Source organism: Sus scrofa, chromosome 10 (assembly GCF_000003025.6).
Source record: "Sus scrofa isolate TJ Tabasco breed Duroc chromosome 10, Sscrofa11.1, whole genome shotgun sequence".
NCBI classification, from domain to species: domain Eukaryota; kingdom Metazoa; phylum Chordata; class Mammalia; order Artiodactyla; family Suidae; genus Sus; species Sus scrofa.
Window position 1 is genome coordinate 25,193,152 of NC_010452.4, and position 16,821 is coordinate 25,209,972.

The 16,821-nt window shown below is 44.2% G+C and overlaps 1 protein-coding gene across 4 annotated transcripts; it reads left to right on the forward strand.

Moving 5' to 3' along the window:
- CTSV (cathepsin V) lies at positions 9,209–14,907 on the forward strand. 4 transcript variants are annotated; one of them, XM_021064061.1, is made up of 8 exons: positions 9,209–9,337; positions 10,481–10,617; positions 10,899–11,021; positions 11,125–11,271; positions 11,370–11,594; positions 12,289–12,454; positions 13,175–13,292; positions 14,511–14,907. In XM_021064061.1, the coding sequence occupies exons 2-8, from the start codon at positions 10,492–10,494 to the stop codon at positions 14,608–14,610; spliced, it is 1,005 nt and encodes a 334-aa protein (XP_020919720.1). In that variant the 5' UTR covers positions 9,209–9,337; positions 10,481–10,491; the 3' UTR covers positions 14,611–14,907.

Consider the following 16,821-nt stretch of genomic DNA (forward strand, 5'->3'; position numbering starts at 1 on the left):
AACCTGGCATGATGGGCAAAGAAACACTCAGGCAGAACAACTAGACTGCAAGCTTCCTAATTCAACTTGTGATGAGGCTGCAAGACTGAAAAGACCTGTGCATTCTGCCATCTGCCTTATTTCTTCTCCTAGGATGGGAGAACACCATCTGGGCACAGGATTCTGTTAATAATAAAATGCATTTAACGAAAAGACAACCCACAGAACAGGAGAAAATCTTTGCAAATGATGCAACAGATGAAGGCCTAGTCTTCAAAATATATGAACAACAAAAAAACAAACAACCCAATTGAAAAATGGTCAGAAGACCTGAATAGACATCTCTCCAAAGCAGACAGACAATGGACAACAGGCACATGGAAAAATGGTCAACATCGCTAATAATTAGATAAGTACAAATCAAAACTACAGTGAGGTACCACCTCACACCGGTCAGAATGACGATCATTAATAAGTTTACAAATAACAAATTCTGGAGAGGGTGTGGAGAAAAGGGCACCCTCCTTCACTATTTGTGGGAATGTAAATTAGTACAACCACCATGGAAAAAAGTATGGAGGTACCTCAGAAAGCTAAATATAAAACTACCACATGACCCAGAAATCCACTCCTGGGCATATATCTGGAAAGAAAACATTCACCCCTGGAGTTCCCGTTGTGGCTCAGTGGTTGATGAATCCGACTAGGAACCATGAGGTTTCAGGTTCAATCCCTCGCCTCACTCAGTGGGTTAAGGATTCGGCGTTGCTGTGAGCTGTGGTGTAGGTCGCAGACTCGGCTCAGATACTGCATTGCTATGGCTATGGCATAGCCCAGTGGCTACAGCTCCAATTAGACCCCCTAGCCTGTGAACCTCCATATGCTGCAGGTGTGGCCCTCGAAAAGACACAAAAAGACAAAAAAAAAAAAAAGATACATATGCCCCTATATTCAATGTGGCACTATTTACAATAGCCAAGATATGGAAACAACCTAAATGTCCATCAAAAGATGAATGGATTAAGAAGATGTGGTACATATACACAATGGAATACTACTCAGTCATAAAAAAGACAAAATAATGCCATTTGCAGCAACATGGATGGAACTAGAGATTCTCACACTAAGTGAAGCAAGTCAGGAGAGAAAGACAAATGCTGTATGATATCACTTATATGAGGAGTCTAAAATATGTAGATGATCCTATCTACAAAACAGAAATAGATCACAGACATGGAGAGCAGACTTGTGGTTGCTGGGGGGACGGGAGAGGGAGTGGGATGGATGGGGAGTTTGGGGTTGCTGGATGCAAACTGTAACATTTGGAATGGATGGGCAATAGTGTCCACTGTACAGCACAGGGAACTGTGTGTGATTGGGTCTCTTTGCTGAACAACAGAAATTGAAGAAACATTGTAAGTCAACTATGCTTTAATTTAAAAAAATATAAATTTTTAAAAATGCATTTAAAAGAAGCAGTTGCTTCCTCCAACCAGAACTCTGTTTTATACTGAACTTTTTACATGCTATTTCATCTGGCCATGCTAGCGGTGACCCCCAAGAAAGATCAATTCTCAAAAGTAGAAACTGGGTTTTCCAGTGGATTCTACGGATGTAAGAATAAAAGCTTAGGGAGTTCCCACTGTGGCTCAGTGGTAACAAATCTGCCTAGTGTCCATGAGGATGTGGGTTCGATCCCTAGCTCTGCTCAGTGGGTTAGGGATCCCTCGTTGCTGTGGCTGTGGTGTAGGCCGGTAGCTACAGCTCTGATTTGACCCCTAGCCTGGGAACTTCCATATGCTGTGGGTTCGGCCCTAAAAAAAAAAAAAAAAAGAAAGAAAGAAAAAGAAAGGAAAGAAAGAAAGAAATCACCAGAGTAGAGTCAGTAATTCAGCAAAATTACCAAGGCTTCTACTGAAAAAGTTTCCCTGGTTTTAGTTTTTGAAGTGATCATTTAGGGAATTGGGGATGCTTGACATTTATATGATTTATATGATAAAATTTCCTTTTTGTGGCTTCAGTTTTGTTTTTTTAAAGGAGTATTTCGTGTGTGTGTTTTTAGAATTGGTGAATAAATGAACCTCACTTTTTAAATACCCGAGCTTCTCAAAATCGTGAGTCACCGAAGCACTGTCCTCAGAGGTAGGCTTAAAAATCTGACAATGAATTGATCATAGGTAGAGCTTTTGTCTCTGAGAAATGACCGAGCAAAGAAACATCCAGGCAGGACGGGGCAAAACACCCTCCTGGAAGCTGATGGGGTGGGAAGAGGCCCAGCCCAGTGCAGGCAGCATGCCTTCTGAGTGGCTAACCTGTCTTTTCCTCCTTTCAGCATGGCGCCAGGAAAGCTAGCAGCAGCATTGAAGTCCAGAGCCTGGTCCTGGGGAGCTCTGGTTCCTTAGCTCACGATGTCCTCAGTGCTCACATTTCATTCTCCTGCTGCCCTCTGGTACCCAGAGTCCAGGGTCCCAAGGAAATAACAGGGTCTGGCGGGGAGGGATGAAGGCAGAGTCTCCAAAGTTCATTCCCTTTCCAAGCCCTCCTGACCTGAAGCAATTTATTTCTTCACTTTAGAGAGGAATCAGGCACCATCCTTGATGCTGTGTATCCCACTGATGTCCACCTTCATCTCTAAAACAGGGCATACGACAGCACCCATCTCCTGGGGCCGTGGTTCTTCAAGTGGGTCCCCTGACCAGCAGCATTTGCATCACTTGGGAACTTGTTAGAAAAGAAAATTCTGGAACGCCATCCCAGACACACTGAATCAGACCCACTGATTTGCCACAAGCCCTACCCCCACCCCCAGGAGACGCTGCTGTACCTCCCACAGGTTTGAGAACCCCTGTCTTGGGGGTCTTAAGAATAAACGAAGAAGGATGCTCAGAACAGTGCCTGGCACCTGTGTTATTTAGCTTTTAGAATCAACATTGTCATCATCATCACAGGAATCTTTTTTTTTTTTGTCTTGTTATTTTATTTTATTTGTATTTATTTATTTATTTATTTGCTTTTTAGGGCCTCACTCTCAGCATATGGAGGTACCCAGGCTAGAGGTCTAATCAGAGCTGTAGATGCCAGCTGGAGATAGGCTGGAGATGCCAGCCTATGCCACAGCCATAGCAACACAGGATCCAAGCCACATCTGTGACCGACACCACAGCCCCCGGTAATGCCGGATCCTGAGCGAGGCCAGGGATCGAACCCACAACCTCATGGTTCCTAGTCAGATTTGTTTCCGCTGTGCCACGACAGGAACTCCCCAGCAATTTTTTCTAATCATGTTTTAATTTCCGGGAGTACCAGCTACTCACAGATGGAGATGCCCTTCCTGTGGAACACTGCTCCCCCCAGATCCTCCCCCCTCAGGAATATACGCAAGCTCTCACAGCACAAAGGTCTCCTCTGTCTTGACCGTTTCGCGTAATGATACAGGGTGTCCTCAGGGAAAGACTTTAGGCAAGGAAATGCAAGGAAAGACTTTATTGCTGGGGACAGCTGTAAAAGGGAGATGCTCAAAGCCTATACCAGAAAGGTCTCAGGACATGAGTGGGTGAGCAATGCTTTTATTTTTATTATTATTATTATTATTATTGTATTTTTGCCATTTCTTGGGCTGCTCCTGTGGCACATGGAGATTCCCAGGCTAGGGGTCCAATCGGAGCTGTAGCCACCGGCCTTCAACAGAGCCACAGCAATGCAGGATCTGAACTGCGTCTGCAACCTACACCACAGCTCACGGCAATGCCAGATCCTTAACCCACTGAGCGAGGCCAGGGATCAAACCCGAAACCTCATGGTTCCTAGTTGGATTCGTTAACTACTGAGCCATGACGGGAACTCCAGCAATGCTTTTATATATAAAGACTGTGGAAATAGGTGGTGGTGGAAAGAATAAGGGGGAAGGGGAGGTAATAAAAACTGCTGTGTGGGAAGCTTGAAACCTAAAGAACTGTGCACTAACAGGAGAGTCAAGGCAGGAACTGCTGTCTGTAATCAGGCACATTAGCAAAGAAGTTAGAGACTGGGAAGATCACAGAGAGTTTAGAGTCTGGCTGTCCTAGTGAAGCCAGCCCAAGGATACATTAAACACAAGTTTGGATGGACCTTGCCAAGGAACAGGTTCTTATGTATACCATGTATAGTAGGCTCCGTAATGGCCCCCAAATATATCAGGTCTTAATTCTTGGAACCTGTGTTACTTTATATTGTAAAGATTCTGTAAATACAACCGAGAATTTGTTTTTGTTTTTGTTTTTGTCTTTCGTCGTTTTAGGGCCACACCTGCAGTATATGGAGGTTCGCAGGCTAGGGGGTCTAATCGGAGCTGTAGCCGCTGGTCTTCGCCACAGCCACAGCAATGCCAGATCCAAGCCGTGTATGCGACCTACACCACAGCCCCTGGCAACACAGGATCCTTAACCCACTGAGCGAGGCCAGGGATCGAACCCACAACCTCACGGTTCCTAGTCGGATTCGTTTCTGCTGCACCACAACAGGAACTCCAAATATGATGAAGAATTTTGAAGAGCGATTACCCTGCATTATCTGGGTGGGCCCTAAATGCCCAAGTGTTCTTATAAAGAGAGGAGAAATCTTCCATAGACTGAAGAGGGGAAGGCAATATGACCACGGAGCAGAGATGAGAGTGATGCAGCCCCAAACCAAGGAGGACCTGGAGCCCCCAGAAACTAGACAAGGAGAGGGACAGGTTCTCCCCTAGAACCTCTGGAGAGAGTACCACCCTACAAACCCTGGTTTTCAGCCCTGATGACACTGATTTTGAACATCTGACTTCCATAAGAAAATAAATCCGGAGTTCCTGTCAGATCCCGTCGTGGCGCAGTGGTTAACGAATCTGACTAGGAACCATGAGGTGGCAGGTTCGATCTCTGCCCTTTCTCAGTGGGTTAACAATCCAGCATTGCCGTGAGCTGTGGTGTAGGTTGCAGACGCGGCTAGGATCCTATGTTGCTGTGGCTCTGGCGTAGGCTGGCAGCTACAGCTCCGATTAGACCCCCTAGCCTGGGAACCTCCATATGCTGCGGGAGCAGCCCAAGAAATGGCAAAAAAAGACCAAAAAAAAAAAAAAAAAAGAAAGAAAAGAAAAGAAATCCTCAATGCTTTAAGTCATCAAGTTTGTGGGAGTTTGTTACAGCAGCCATGAGAAACTAATACATGTTATTTCATGAAAAGACTTTTTCAGATTTGAGGAAGAGCTCCTCTGGCATCCAAAGGAAATTTTGTGGATTATACCCTTATCCTTCAAAGTCAGCTCCTATGTTACCTACTGCACCAATATGCTTTGCCATATAAATATATCGAACTTACATAAATATACCAATCATGACTGTGCTCATATGGTGTAAAATCAAGATTACTCTAGTTAAGCCCTGAGTAAAAACTGGAAAGCTTCAGAAAATCTGCCAGTAAAATTACATGTAGAATGAGTCTAAGTAAATGCACAGACTACACCAGGAGCAGTCAATGAGCACAAAGCTAAGAGTTTAATTAATTCCTGTGGATTGATTTACTCACTTAACAAATTGGCTGACTGTTTAACCCTATAGGAAAAAGAAGATTACAGTAGCTTGGGAAAATAAGTTATTTCACAAGTGGTTTCACAGGAACACAGTGGAGGGGGTTGATACATTTAAACAGGAGCCCCATTGTCCTGTGGGGCTCCTGGACACAAAAGCCTTTCTGTGTCCCCCATTTCTTGTTTGTAGGAAATAAGCTTCATTCAGCCTTCCCTGAGTTCCAAAAGGGCAGATGCAAACAGCTGCTCATCAGGGAAGAGAGGGGATGAGGAGACAAGGGAGAAACAGACAAGAAACAATGATGCTGGGAGTTCCCATTTTGGTGCGGCAGGTTAAGAATCTGGCATTATCTCTGCAGCAGTGGGTTCAATCCCCAGCCTTGTGCAGTTGGACTAAAGATCCAGCATTGCCGAAGCTGTGGCATAAGTGGAGCTGCAGCTCAGATTACATCCCTGCCTGAGAAAAATCCATGCGGAAGGTGTGGCCAGAAAAAAAAGAAAGAAACATGGTGCAATCTTGGAGCAGGATCCTGGTTCCTCCTGAAGGGATACACATAACAATATCTTTGAGCTCTTCTGCAGAACTAAAACCCCCAATGAATGGAAGACATTAGCTATTTGATGAAGCTTTCTTCATTCCAGAGAGAAAGTCACAATTTGATAACCTCCAGAAACCACAGGAGCCCATCAGAAGACTACCCAAAGTCAGATGATCTCTAGATTGAAGGAAAGCAGGCCTGATCCTTACCAGCAACCCTGACCCTTGAACCTTGATGGTAAGAATCCTCAGAAATCTCCAGGTTATGTTTGTTTGTTTGTTTTGGCCATGCCCACAGCTTGTGAAAATTCCTGGGCCAGGGTTTGAACCCAGCATCAACAGTGACAATGCGGGATCCTTAACCTGTTGCACCACAAGGGAACTCTAAGGACACAGGGTTTTGAGGGCATTCGTCCACTGTGTCCCTCTTTGCCTGGCAAAGCAATAAAGCTCTTCTTTTCTACCCCACTCAAAACTCTGTCCTCCCAGATTCAATTCGGCGTCCATGCACAGAGGCCGAGTTTCCCCATCAGTATTGGAGGGAATTGTTACGCGGCTTCAGGGTCTTTTTTTTTTTTTTTTTTTTTTTGTCTTTTTAGGGCCATACCATATGGAGGTTCCCAGGCTAGGGGTCGAATTAGAGCTGTAGTCCCTGGCCTACACCACAGCCACAGCAACACAGGACCTGAGCCACGTCTGCTACCAACACAACACCACAGCTCATGGCAACACTGGATCCTTAACCCACTGAGCAAGGCTGGGGTCAAACCTGCATCCTCATCGATGCTAGTCAGATTCATTTCCGCTGATCTACGTCAGGAATTCCGATTCAGGGTCTTAAATACCATCCACGGGAGGTTTGTTCATTCCCTTATGGTTTAAAATTTCCAGAGATGGAATAAAGAATTTATGTTCTATTTCACTAGTGAGCAAAAGAAATGCTGACGGATGCACACAAAAATACACTTTCACAGATACCGCATCTTAGCATTTTAGTAGGAATCATTAAATTCTACCAACTGCATTTTATCAAAGGCTAAGGCTTGTCTACTTGGCTAAATTGTGCCTATTTCAATAACTAGCATTTATCTAACTCACTCTGCAGAGAAATGGGAGTAGAAGAAGCAAAGGAACCCAATAGTTGGTAATAACAAATCTCTGTAATGCATTATCTAACAGGTAGATAATAATCCACTCCCTTAGTTAAATGGCTTTCTCCTGAATTTAGACATCATTTGATTTAATTTTAGGTTCTGAGCACATTTGTTATAAAAAGAGCCTACTTTTCCCTCCGTTGCATTTGTATCACATTCTAAGAAACGAAGGGGCTCCCGCTCTTCAAAGTAGCACCAGCCACACAGTTTCCTGTCAGACTATTGCTCAAGTTACAGACATTCATGAAATAACAGGTTTTTCCACCACCTGCAATCTTCAGGAGGTGTGACCCAGGGCAAGTGTAAAACCCACGTGCTAGAGTAACTTGGATTTTTTGTGATAAACTGAGTAAACAAACGGACAATGGCTAGACTTTGTATGACAATAGAACCCTGACCTACAAAAGGCATCTCTGCAGCAACCAACTCAAAACAGGACTTCCTGAATGGCTACAAACTTCTTATTTCTGCTTCCATTTGCAGGACAAACCAGAGAAATCCAAATATTCTCCCCAAACCAATCACACAAGATGTTCCATTTCTAGTTAACCCTCCTCCAGCTCCCTCATAACAGTTTCAAATCAGGGCTTATGGAAAAGTCAGTTTTTTCCTTATAAAGCTTTTCTTCACCCTCCTCATAGCAAGTTGTTCCCACGTGGTTGGTCTTCCTTTACTTCCAAGTGTGACAGCCAATGACTAATCCTAAAAAAAAGAAGAAAAAAAAAATCTCCAGCCATATGCAATACAATGTATTTTTGTAACCACATGAGAATTTCATGCTCCTAGTTGTGTTTGAGAGGAAAGAGATTCTACTTCAAAGGGGATAAAATATGAATTTTAATAAGTTGATTTTTACAAAGACTATTCATGTGTGCCTCTACAAAAGTTATCAACTTAATTTTAACTAAGAGTTTACAGATCGACATGCACTGTGATTCTATTTTTTGTTATATAAATATCCCTAGAACAGAGTTAATGGGGGAGGGGAAGTGAGTGTTTATTTTCTAAAACATATTTTCTATAACGAATGTTTCTTACATAACTTTAAAAAGTAAAGTTCCTGATTAAACTCCTTAAATCTTTAGCTCTAGTTTTTCCTCCATCTAAAAGATGTCTTCAAGCCAGTTAAATCTAAACCCTGACATTAAATGTGACTAAACTACTTTAAAAAAAAAAAAAATGTACCTTTCCTGTATCTCAAGAGAAGCACTTTGGATACTAAGGAAGACTTAATGATCCAAAATACAGAGGGAAGAAATGCGGTTTATGCCCTTTCTCAAACACTCGTCTCCCCTTTTTATTAAGCCAAATTTTCCTGGAAATAACTCGTTTTTGTTGGTTTTGAGAAAGGACTGAAAGGCGAGAAGAATCCCCCACTGGGGAGGACAGGAACAGGGCATTGCAAAATGCCACGACTTCCCTGCGAAGGTCCCCTTTCCCTCCTCCTGGGATTTGGGCCACGATCAACGCGTTCTTGTGTTTTAAAACACTGTAATTCCGCTTGGATTCTCCTCAATCCCGCGGGCTCAGCACCCCTCCGCCCCGCCCCACCTGTGCTGTGAAGCGGCAATCCCTAGACTAGACAGTTCTCAGCCCCGCCGCAGATTTTCACCCCAAACTGTAAGACTAAAGGAAGCGCAGGGTTACGCTCAAAGTCCACTTGGGGGTTCCTCTTAAGCGTCTTTTCGTGAACGAGCGCCAAATTCGAGGTAATTAGTTGATCTGGATCCCTAGGGAGGCGCTGGACATCCCCCCCGCCCCCCCCCACACACACACACCCCCACCGACTCCTCAGCGCTGCCCAGAGGCCCCCAGCTCTACTCTTCGGTTCAGGACAAAAGGCACGCAGCCAGGCCTCCCCTGGAACAGGTTGGGACACGGCGGCGTCACGCGCCGGGAGTACTCACTCCCGGAGGCCCCGCCTACTTGCCAGATCAGCCAATCGCGGCGCAGGCAGGCGGTGGGGGCGGGGCCGGGCGGGCCGCAACCCCGGGTCTTAAAGGCTGAGTCAGGCGCGACCCGGCCAGAACCTCGAGCCACCGCCAACTTAGGAGAGATACGTACGTCCGTGGAGTGCGCCTGCGTAGCGGTGGAAGCCGCAGGTCAGCGACCCAGTTCGGGGCCGAGGCGGGTACAGAACCGGGACTGGAGGAGGGGCTATCCAGGGATTCCGGAGAGGGGGCAGGCGCGACTCCCGGGAACGCCATCGTCTGCCCGCCTCAAGTTGATGAGGCTGGGTCGGCGCTGCCTCGAGCTTTGGCAGCCTTGGGGTGGGGAAGGGGGAAGGGCGATTTGGGGAAATCCAGGGCGGAGCTGAGACCACCCGAGGGTCCCTAGGCCGGTCAGCCTCGGGGAGGAGATGGGCGCAAGTCTGTGTTGGTCGCGGCAGTCTGTCCCCCCCGCCCCCCCGAATGCTGGGCTGTAGGGCCCGTCGCTCCCTGTATGAGTAAACATTTTCTGGAAGTGGCGGGCGTGTGCGGAGGGCTGGGAGCAGGGCGGCACGCCTCTGGCCTGGCCCCTCCTGTAGCAGGCTTGCGGGCTCAGCCGGGTTCTCTGAGCCCCGGGTGAGTCTGGCCCTGTTCCGACGGGCCATACTGGGTGCTCTGAGTTCCGTCTGCCACAGGATCGCTGGGTTTGGGGGCGAGGGAGGGGGTGGGGGCTACATACGACAAGGATAGGCACGGTGGAGCGCTGGGCACATTCTCTGCCCGCATTCTCCTGGGAAGGGAGGAGACTGGGAAGGCCTTCCAAAAAAGGTTTCAAATAAAATAGAGCAGATTCAATGGCATATCTCACCCCTGCCTTACGTGAGTTCGGAGGAAACTCTTGGGGACCAGGCCCCTACTTAGGATCAGGCATCCTAATAAATAAAATTCCTGGGTCACCTTGGTACCTTCAGTAAATAACATGGATCAATGATTTCTTAGTTTTTACCTTAAAATTCCGACCCATAAGGTACACCAGAAACCCTTATCAAAACCTAAAAATTATCGTTGTACTCATAGTGAAGTCTCTTTCAGTTCCTATAGCATTTGTTAGCCAATTTTTCCTTTTGATGGCAGAATTAAATACCTATACTTTGTAAGTCTTGGACCTGGTTATTCTCCCCTGATATCCTTAGCCTTCTTCCACAGACCTTCCATAAATATTTGAGAAGATCATTTAAATGTTTTACTCCAACATAGTGGCTCTATAATATCTCAAGAGAAAGTAGGACAGCTTTTTTAAAGGATTGATCTCATCAAATACTAATTTCTTTTCCTTCCCTAGGTTTTTGAAACATGAAACCTTCACTCTTCCTGACCGCCCTTTGCTTGGGAATAGCCTCAGCTGCTCCAAAACTTGATCAAAATTTAGATGCAGACTGGTACAAGTGGAAGGCAACACACGGGAGACTCTATGGCATGGTTGGTAACATGTAAAAGGGAGCCCACCGAGAATAGTTCATGCTTTTGGAGTTTGTAGCCAGAGAGTATTTCTGGAGGTTAGCTTTTTCCAAAGCCGTAACTTAATGGCACCTATTTCTGAACACAGCATGGGCGTATTTCCCTATGTCAGAGCTTGGAGAACAGCTTCCAGAAGTATAAATACATCCCTGATGATAGTTTTCCTTCTTCTCTGTCTACAAATCCACTTGGTGAGCATGGGTTGAATTTGAAGTAGAAGTAAAAATGATCATTGCCTCTAGAATGAAGAAGGATGGCGGAGAGCCGTATGGGAGAAGAATATGAAAATGATTGAACTGCACAATCAGGAATACAGCCAAGGGAAACATGGCTTCAGCATGGCCATGAATGCCTTTGGTGACATGGTGAGTATGGCCTGAGTTGCTGAACTTTGTGTGCTTCCTCTGCTCTGTACTTTAGCACAATAACCTCTTGCTTTTTCAACCTTTTATTTACTTGTCCTTAAAGACCAATGAAGAATTCAGGCAGGTGATGAATGGCTTTCAAAACCAGAAGCACAAGAAGGGGAAAGTGTTCCACGAATCTCTGGTTCTTGAGGTCCCCAAATCGGTAGATTGGAGAGAAAAAGGCTATGTCACTGCCGTGAAGAATCAGGTATGACAGTAAGCAGATCTTCATAAGAGTGTTTAGATGTATGGGCTCTTGTTAGTCTTTGTATTTGTCTTGTAAACTGATGGCTTTTTTATTTTCAGGGTCAGTGTGGTTCTTGTTGGGCTTTTAGTGCCACCGGCGCCCTTGAAGGACAGATGTTCCGGAAAACCGGCAAGCTTGTTTCACTGAGTGAGCAGAACCTGGTGGACTGTTCTCGGCCTCAAGGCAATCAGGGCTGCAATGGTGGCCTAATGGATAATGCCTTCCAGTACGTGAAGGACAATGGAGGCCTGGACACAGAGGAATCCTATCCGTACCTTGGAAGGGTAAATGGAGCTCCTTCTCTTGCCATTACAGCTCTGCTTTTGAACATTTTCAGAGATAACAGACACCATACTCAATGTTCGCATTTTAGATGCAAACTGTCAGAACTGTCATAAATTATCAGCTATTGCACAGTTCTCTGATTAGATGATTAGCATAGCTTGTCTCTACATAACATGGAGAATACATACACCATTCTGCATATAACATGAATTTTTCTAAAGTGAGGAATTTCTTTCTTTCTTTCTTTTTGTCTTTTGTCTTTTTGGGCCGCACCCTCGGCATATGGAGGTTCCCAGGCTAGGGGTCAAATCAGAGCTGTAGCTGTAGGCCACAGCCTCGTCTGTGACCTACACCACAGCTCACGGCAACACCAGATCCTTAACCCACTGAGTGAGGCTTGGGATCTAACCTGCATCCTTGTGGATGGTAGTCAGATTCGTTTCCACTGAGCCATGACAAGAACTCCAAACAGTGAGAAAGTTCTGATGGCCAAGTAGACCTAAGGGATCTTATTGAAGAAACATCTACTAATTTTTCAATTTCAAACCAGTCAAGAGCATTTTGCTTCCTTTATAAGAAAATTGACTTAGAAATCATTAAGCTGCAAACTGCTGAGTCTTGTGATCCTAGAATTCATGTTTCCCTGAAGGTAGATGGTCGTAATCAAGTCTCTTTCCCCTTTGCCTTTAAAAGGAAACAAACAGCTGTACCTATAAGCCCGAGTGTTCTGCTGCCAACGACACCGGCTTCGTGGACATCCCTCAGCGGGAGAAGGCCCTTATGAAGGCAGTCGCAACTGTGGGGCCCATCTCTGTTGCTATTGATGCGGGCCATTCATCTTTCCAGTTCTATAAGTCAGGTAGGTGTTTGTCTTTAATTATAAAAATTTAGGCAGGCAGCATAGTGATTGACTTTGGTATGCAGTCCTGTTTTCAGGACTGTAGAATTTTTAGTGTATGCATTTAATAACAGGGAGGTTTCCACTTGATATTATACTTTAAGCATTTTCTCATGATAACAAACTCTTCATAAAATTTTTAAGTGGCTATGTAATCCATTAGCTATATACAACCTAATTTATGTAACTATTTTCCGGTTGCTGGGCCCTCTTTCCAAAAATTTTTTGCTACTGTAGTTAGAACTGTAAAGAACCCTGTGGTTCAGGTATTGTGTGTGTGTGTGTATGTGTCTGTGTGCGCAAGCACACACATGCGCTCTTCTCTCAGTTGCCATGGTAGGAGTAGAAGGGATTATGCTAGTTAATGTTAGTAGTTAGTAGGTGAGTGCCTACATCACCTTAGCGTAGATAACTAGATCTTATTATTGGAAAAAAAGTTTTAAATAGAAAATTTATCTAAGATTGTGCTGAATTTCTTTGATTTCTGGTGAGTTGAATTTTCCGTTTTCCTTTTCATTGACCAATACTATTTTTTTTGTCACCAATTTAAGTCTTACTTAGAATTTGTTTAGGGCATTTCGCTGAAATTTGAAATGCCTCTCTTAGCTGGTTGATAAGGGTGGGTTACTGTCAGGTTACACTTGGAACTCCTCACCCCAACATTGGCTTTCACTCTCCCAGGCATTTATTATGATCCAGACTGCAGCAGCAAAGACCTGGATCATGGTGTTTTGGTGGTTGGCTATGGCTTTGAAGGAACTGATTCAAATAGCAGTAAATTTTGGATTGTCAAGAACAGGTATGAAACTCCAATGTTTACATTTTAAATTGAAAAGGGAAATCCTTGATGTTCCCGTCATGGCTTAGCGGGAACAAAGCCATGACGGGAATCCATGAGGATGCGGGTTCTGTCCCTGGCCTCACTCAGTAGGTTAAGCATCCGGTGTTACTGTGAGCTGTAGTGTAGGTCACAGACATGGCCCAAATTCTGCGTTGCTGTGGCTGTGGCATAGGACAGCAGATACAGCTCCAATTCAGCCCCAGCCTGGGAACATCCATATGCCACGGGTGCAGCCCTAAAAACACAACAAAAAGGGGCATCCTTGTTTGGAATTACTATTTGATTTCAGGTCCAAAACAGCTCAATTTTGAAATCCCAGAAGTCTTTCTCCCACTTCCAGTAAACACAGAAGTACTGATATGTGATTATCAGTTTCTGTAACAAGCTTGTTGTGATTATTGTGTATTTATAGCACTGCATTTCTGAATTCAGAATTTTCTTAATTCAGAAACACATCTCAGAGTTCCCTCTGTGACACAGTGGGTTAAGAACCTGACTAGCAGCTCGGAATGCTGGATAAGCATGGATTTAATCCCTAGCCTGGTGCAGTAGGTTAGGGATCTGGCATTGCCACAGCTACAAAGATCAGCAGCTGCAGCTCAGATTCAACGCCTGGCCTGGGAACTTCCGTGTACTATGAGTGCAGCCGTTAAAAGAAAAACACACCTAGCCCCAAGGGTTCCAGATAAGGGATTTTGCACCTATAGAGTTGAGGGCTGGTTTCCTTTTTCTGTCTCTCATTTTTGAACAAGGAATAAATAGGTGTCTCTGCTGATTCTTTCAGTCTGAAAGACTGTCCAGCAATCAGATGCCTCTGTCCATCCTTTTGTTATCACTTGATGTCCTGTCATTGCAATTCTGCTTCCTAGCTCTCAGAGGTCTTTGAGGGGTTATGAGGATCAAATTTCACAACTAAATTTCTTTACTTGAGATGAGGTATGAGATAGCCTGTGGAGATAGCCTACTACTTTGGACTCCCAGTTCTGCCACAATTTCTTATCTTAAAAAAGTCAAGATAAGGACCCACAGGAATTAAGATACTTAGAAATGTAACAGAATTTCAAATAGTACCTGATAATGGTAAGCCCTGTTTTAAAGATTAGTATTTATTATTATGAATGAAGCTCATGTGGACCTGATTCCCTCTATAAAGTGGAAAACACGTTCTTCTTTCAGTTGGGGTCCAGAATGGGGCTGGAACGGCTACGTAAAAATGGCCAAAGACCAGAACAACCACTGTGGAATTTCCACAGCAGCCAGCTATCCCACCGTGTGAGCTGACGGATGGTGAGAATAGAGGACCTGAGGACAGCACACCTGGAGGAATTTTATCTTAAAACTGACCAAACCCTTATTGTGTAAGATAAGACACTTGAATCATTGAGGATCCAAGTTGTGACTTGAATTCTGTGACATTTTTATAAGGGTAAAATGTTACCACTACTTTAATTACTTGTTATAAATAGCTTTATAATGTTGAAGATTCATTGCTTAACTCTAAGACTTTTGAATTTTCATTTTTTTAAAGGATGTATAAAACTTTACCTTTTAAAATAAATTTGAATTCAGTACATAATGGCAAAACTTTCTCTTTTTAATGCATTGACTTGTAGGATTTATAATTGGGCTGTAAAGACATAACTGAAGTGCCAGGGGTGCATTAAGATAAAGACACTGGGTGGCTTTCTGGGTCTTCTAGTTACAAATACACAGATTTTAGAGTAGCTGCTCATGAGCTGTGTTGATCCAACTCTTGAATCTCGCAAAATGTGACAATCTGGAAGGACAAAGATAAATTGTTTTAATTAAAGAAGTACAATTCATTTTTTAGAAAAGTGAATAGACATAGATTCTTAGGTTTAGGATACTAGAAAAGGAGAATGCTCTTTCTTTGACTCAAGATGGTAATAATCTACCGATTAAGGTTATGTGATTAAAGTTTTGGAGTTCCCGTCGTGGTTCAGTGGTTAACCAATCCGATTAGGAACCAGGAGGTTGTGGGTTCGATCCCTGGCCTCGAGCAGTGGGTTAAGGATCCGGCATTGCTGTGAGCTGTGGTGTAGGTCACAGAAGCGACTCGGATCCTGCGTTGCTATGGCTGTGGTGTAGGCCAGTGGCTACAGCTCTGATTATACCCCTAGCCTGGGAACCTCCGTATGCCACTGGTGTGGCCCTAGAAAATACAAAAAGACCAAAAATAAATACATAAATAAAAATAAAGTTTTGAAGCCCATTACCGAGACATCTCCCTGAATTGCTAGGGAAGACCATGTGCCTCGTTTGCAGTTTAGAGTAAAGACTAGACTTACAGGTGGATTGCCAAGGATGTTTGTCTTTGTTCTGCCATTTCTGATGACATTCCATTCGCATAACTTTTCTAGGAAAAGTCTCATTTGTTACCTAATGTTTGCAAAGGTAAATTCAATGGTTGTGATTAACACATTTCAGGTACTTGTTAATAACTGGAGAAGTGTGTTCAAGATCCATAAGAAATGAGGCTGGGAATTCCTGTTGTGGTGCAGTGGAAACGAATCCGACTAGTATCCATGAGGATGCAGGTTCGATCTCTGGCCTCACTCAGTGGGTCAGGAATCCAGAGTTGCCATGAGCTGTGGTGTAAGTTGCAGATGTGGCTCGGATCTGGAGTTGCTGTGGCTGTGGCGTAGGCCAACAACTGTAGCTCTGATTCAGCCCCTGGCCTGGGAACTTCCATATGCCACGGGTTTGGGCCTCAAAAAAAAAAAAAAAAAGAAATGAGACTGGGCTATGAGAGTAGTCCTCTGGCCTTGGAAGATACTCAGAAGTGGAAAGAATGGCCTAAGCATATGGTTACACAGATAGTAAACACAAATAAAACAAAACAGTAATTTTGTGTATTTAAAGGATAGGAAGGAAAATATGTGAAACTTTTGGGTGAATTATGAGTGATTATTTTCTTTAACCTGTTTTCAGAAAGAATGTATTTTTATTAGCAGGAAAAAAATACCTACATTCTGCAAGCAAAGAAGCGTGTGTGGGGAGTTCCCACTGTGGCTTGGTGAATTATGAACCAGACTAGTATCCATGAGGATGCAGGTTTCATCCCTGGCCTCACTCCGTCAGTTAAGGATCTGGCATTGCTGTAGCTGTGGTGTAGACTGGAAGCTGTAGCTCTGATTCAACCCCTAGCCAAGGAACTCCCATATGCCTCAGGCACAGCCCTGAAAAGAAAAAAAAATAGGACATATGTGTATGTTTAAAAATCTCTTGTTCCCAAATCAAGTAAATACAAGGAATAAGCTACAGAAATATTTCATCTGGCCATAATCCCTTGTGAAGGGAATGAGTGATGGAAGACAACTAGAACCTTATATCCCACAAAACCTTCAGTAGCCTTTGTCCACAGCCCTCTTTGGAAAATACAGACTCCCACCCTCAGTCAGGGACTCCTTCATCTTGCTTTACAGCAGCAGGCTAACTCAGGGTGCTGTCTCCAAAGTCCTGGAAC

Coding starts and splice junctions, on each gene's coding strand:
- CTSV (XM_021064061.1), top strand. CDS start 10,492: ATGAAACCTTCACTCTTCCTGACCGCCCTTTGCTTGGGAATAGCCTCA. Junction 10,618..10,898: donor ACGGGAGACTCTATGGCATG/GTTGGTAACATG, acceptor CATTGCCTCTAG/AATGAAGAAGGATGGCGGAG. Junction 12,455..13,174: donor TTTCCAGTTCTATAAGTCAG/GTAGGTGTTTGT, acceptor TCACTCTCCCAG/GCATTTATTATGATCCAGAC.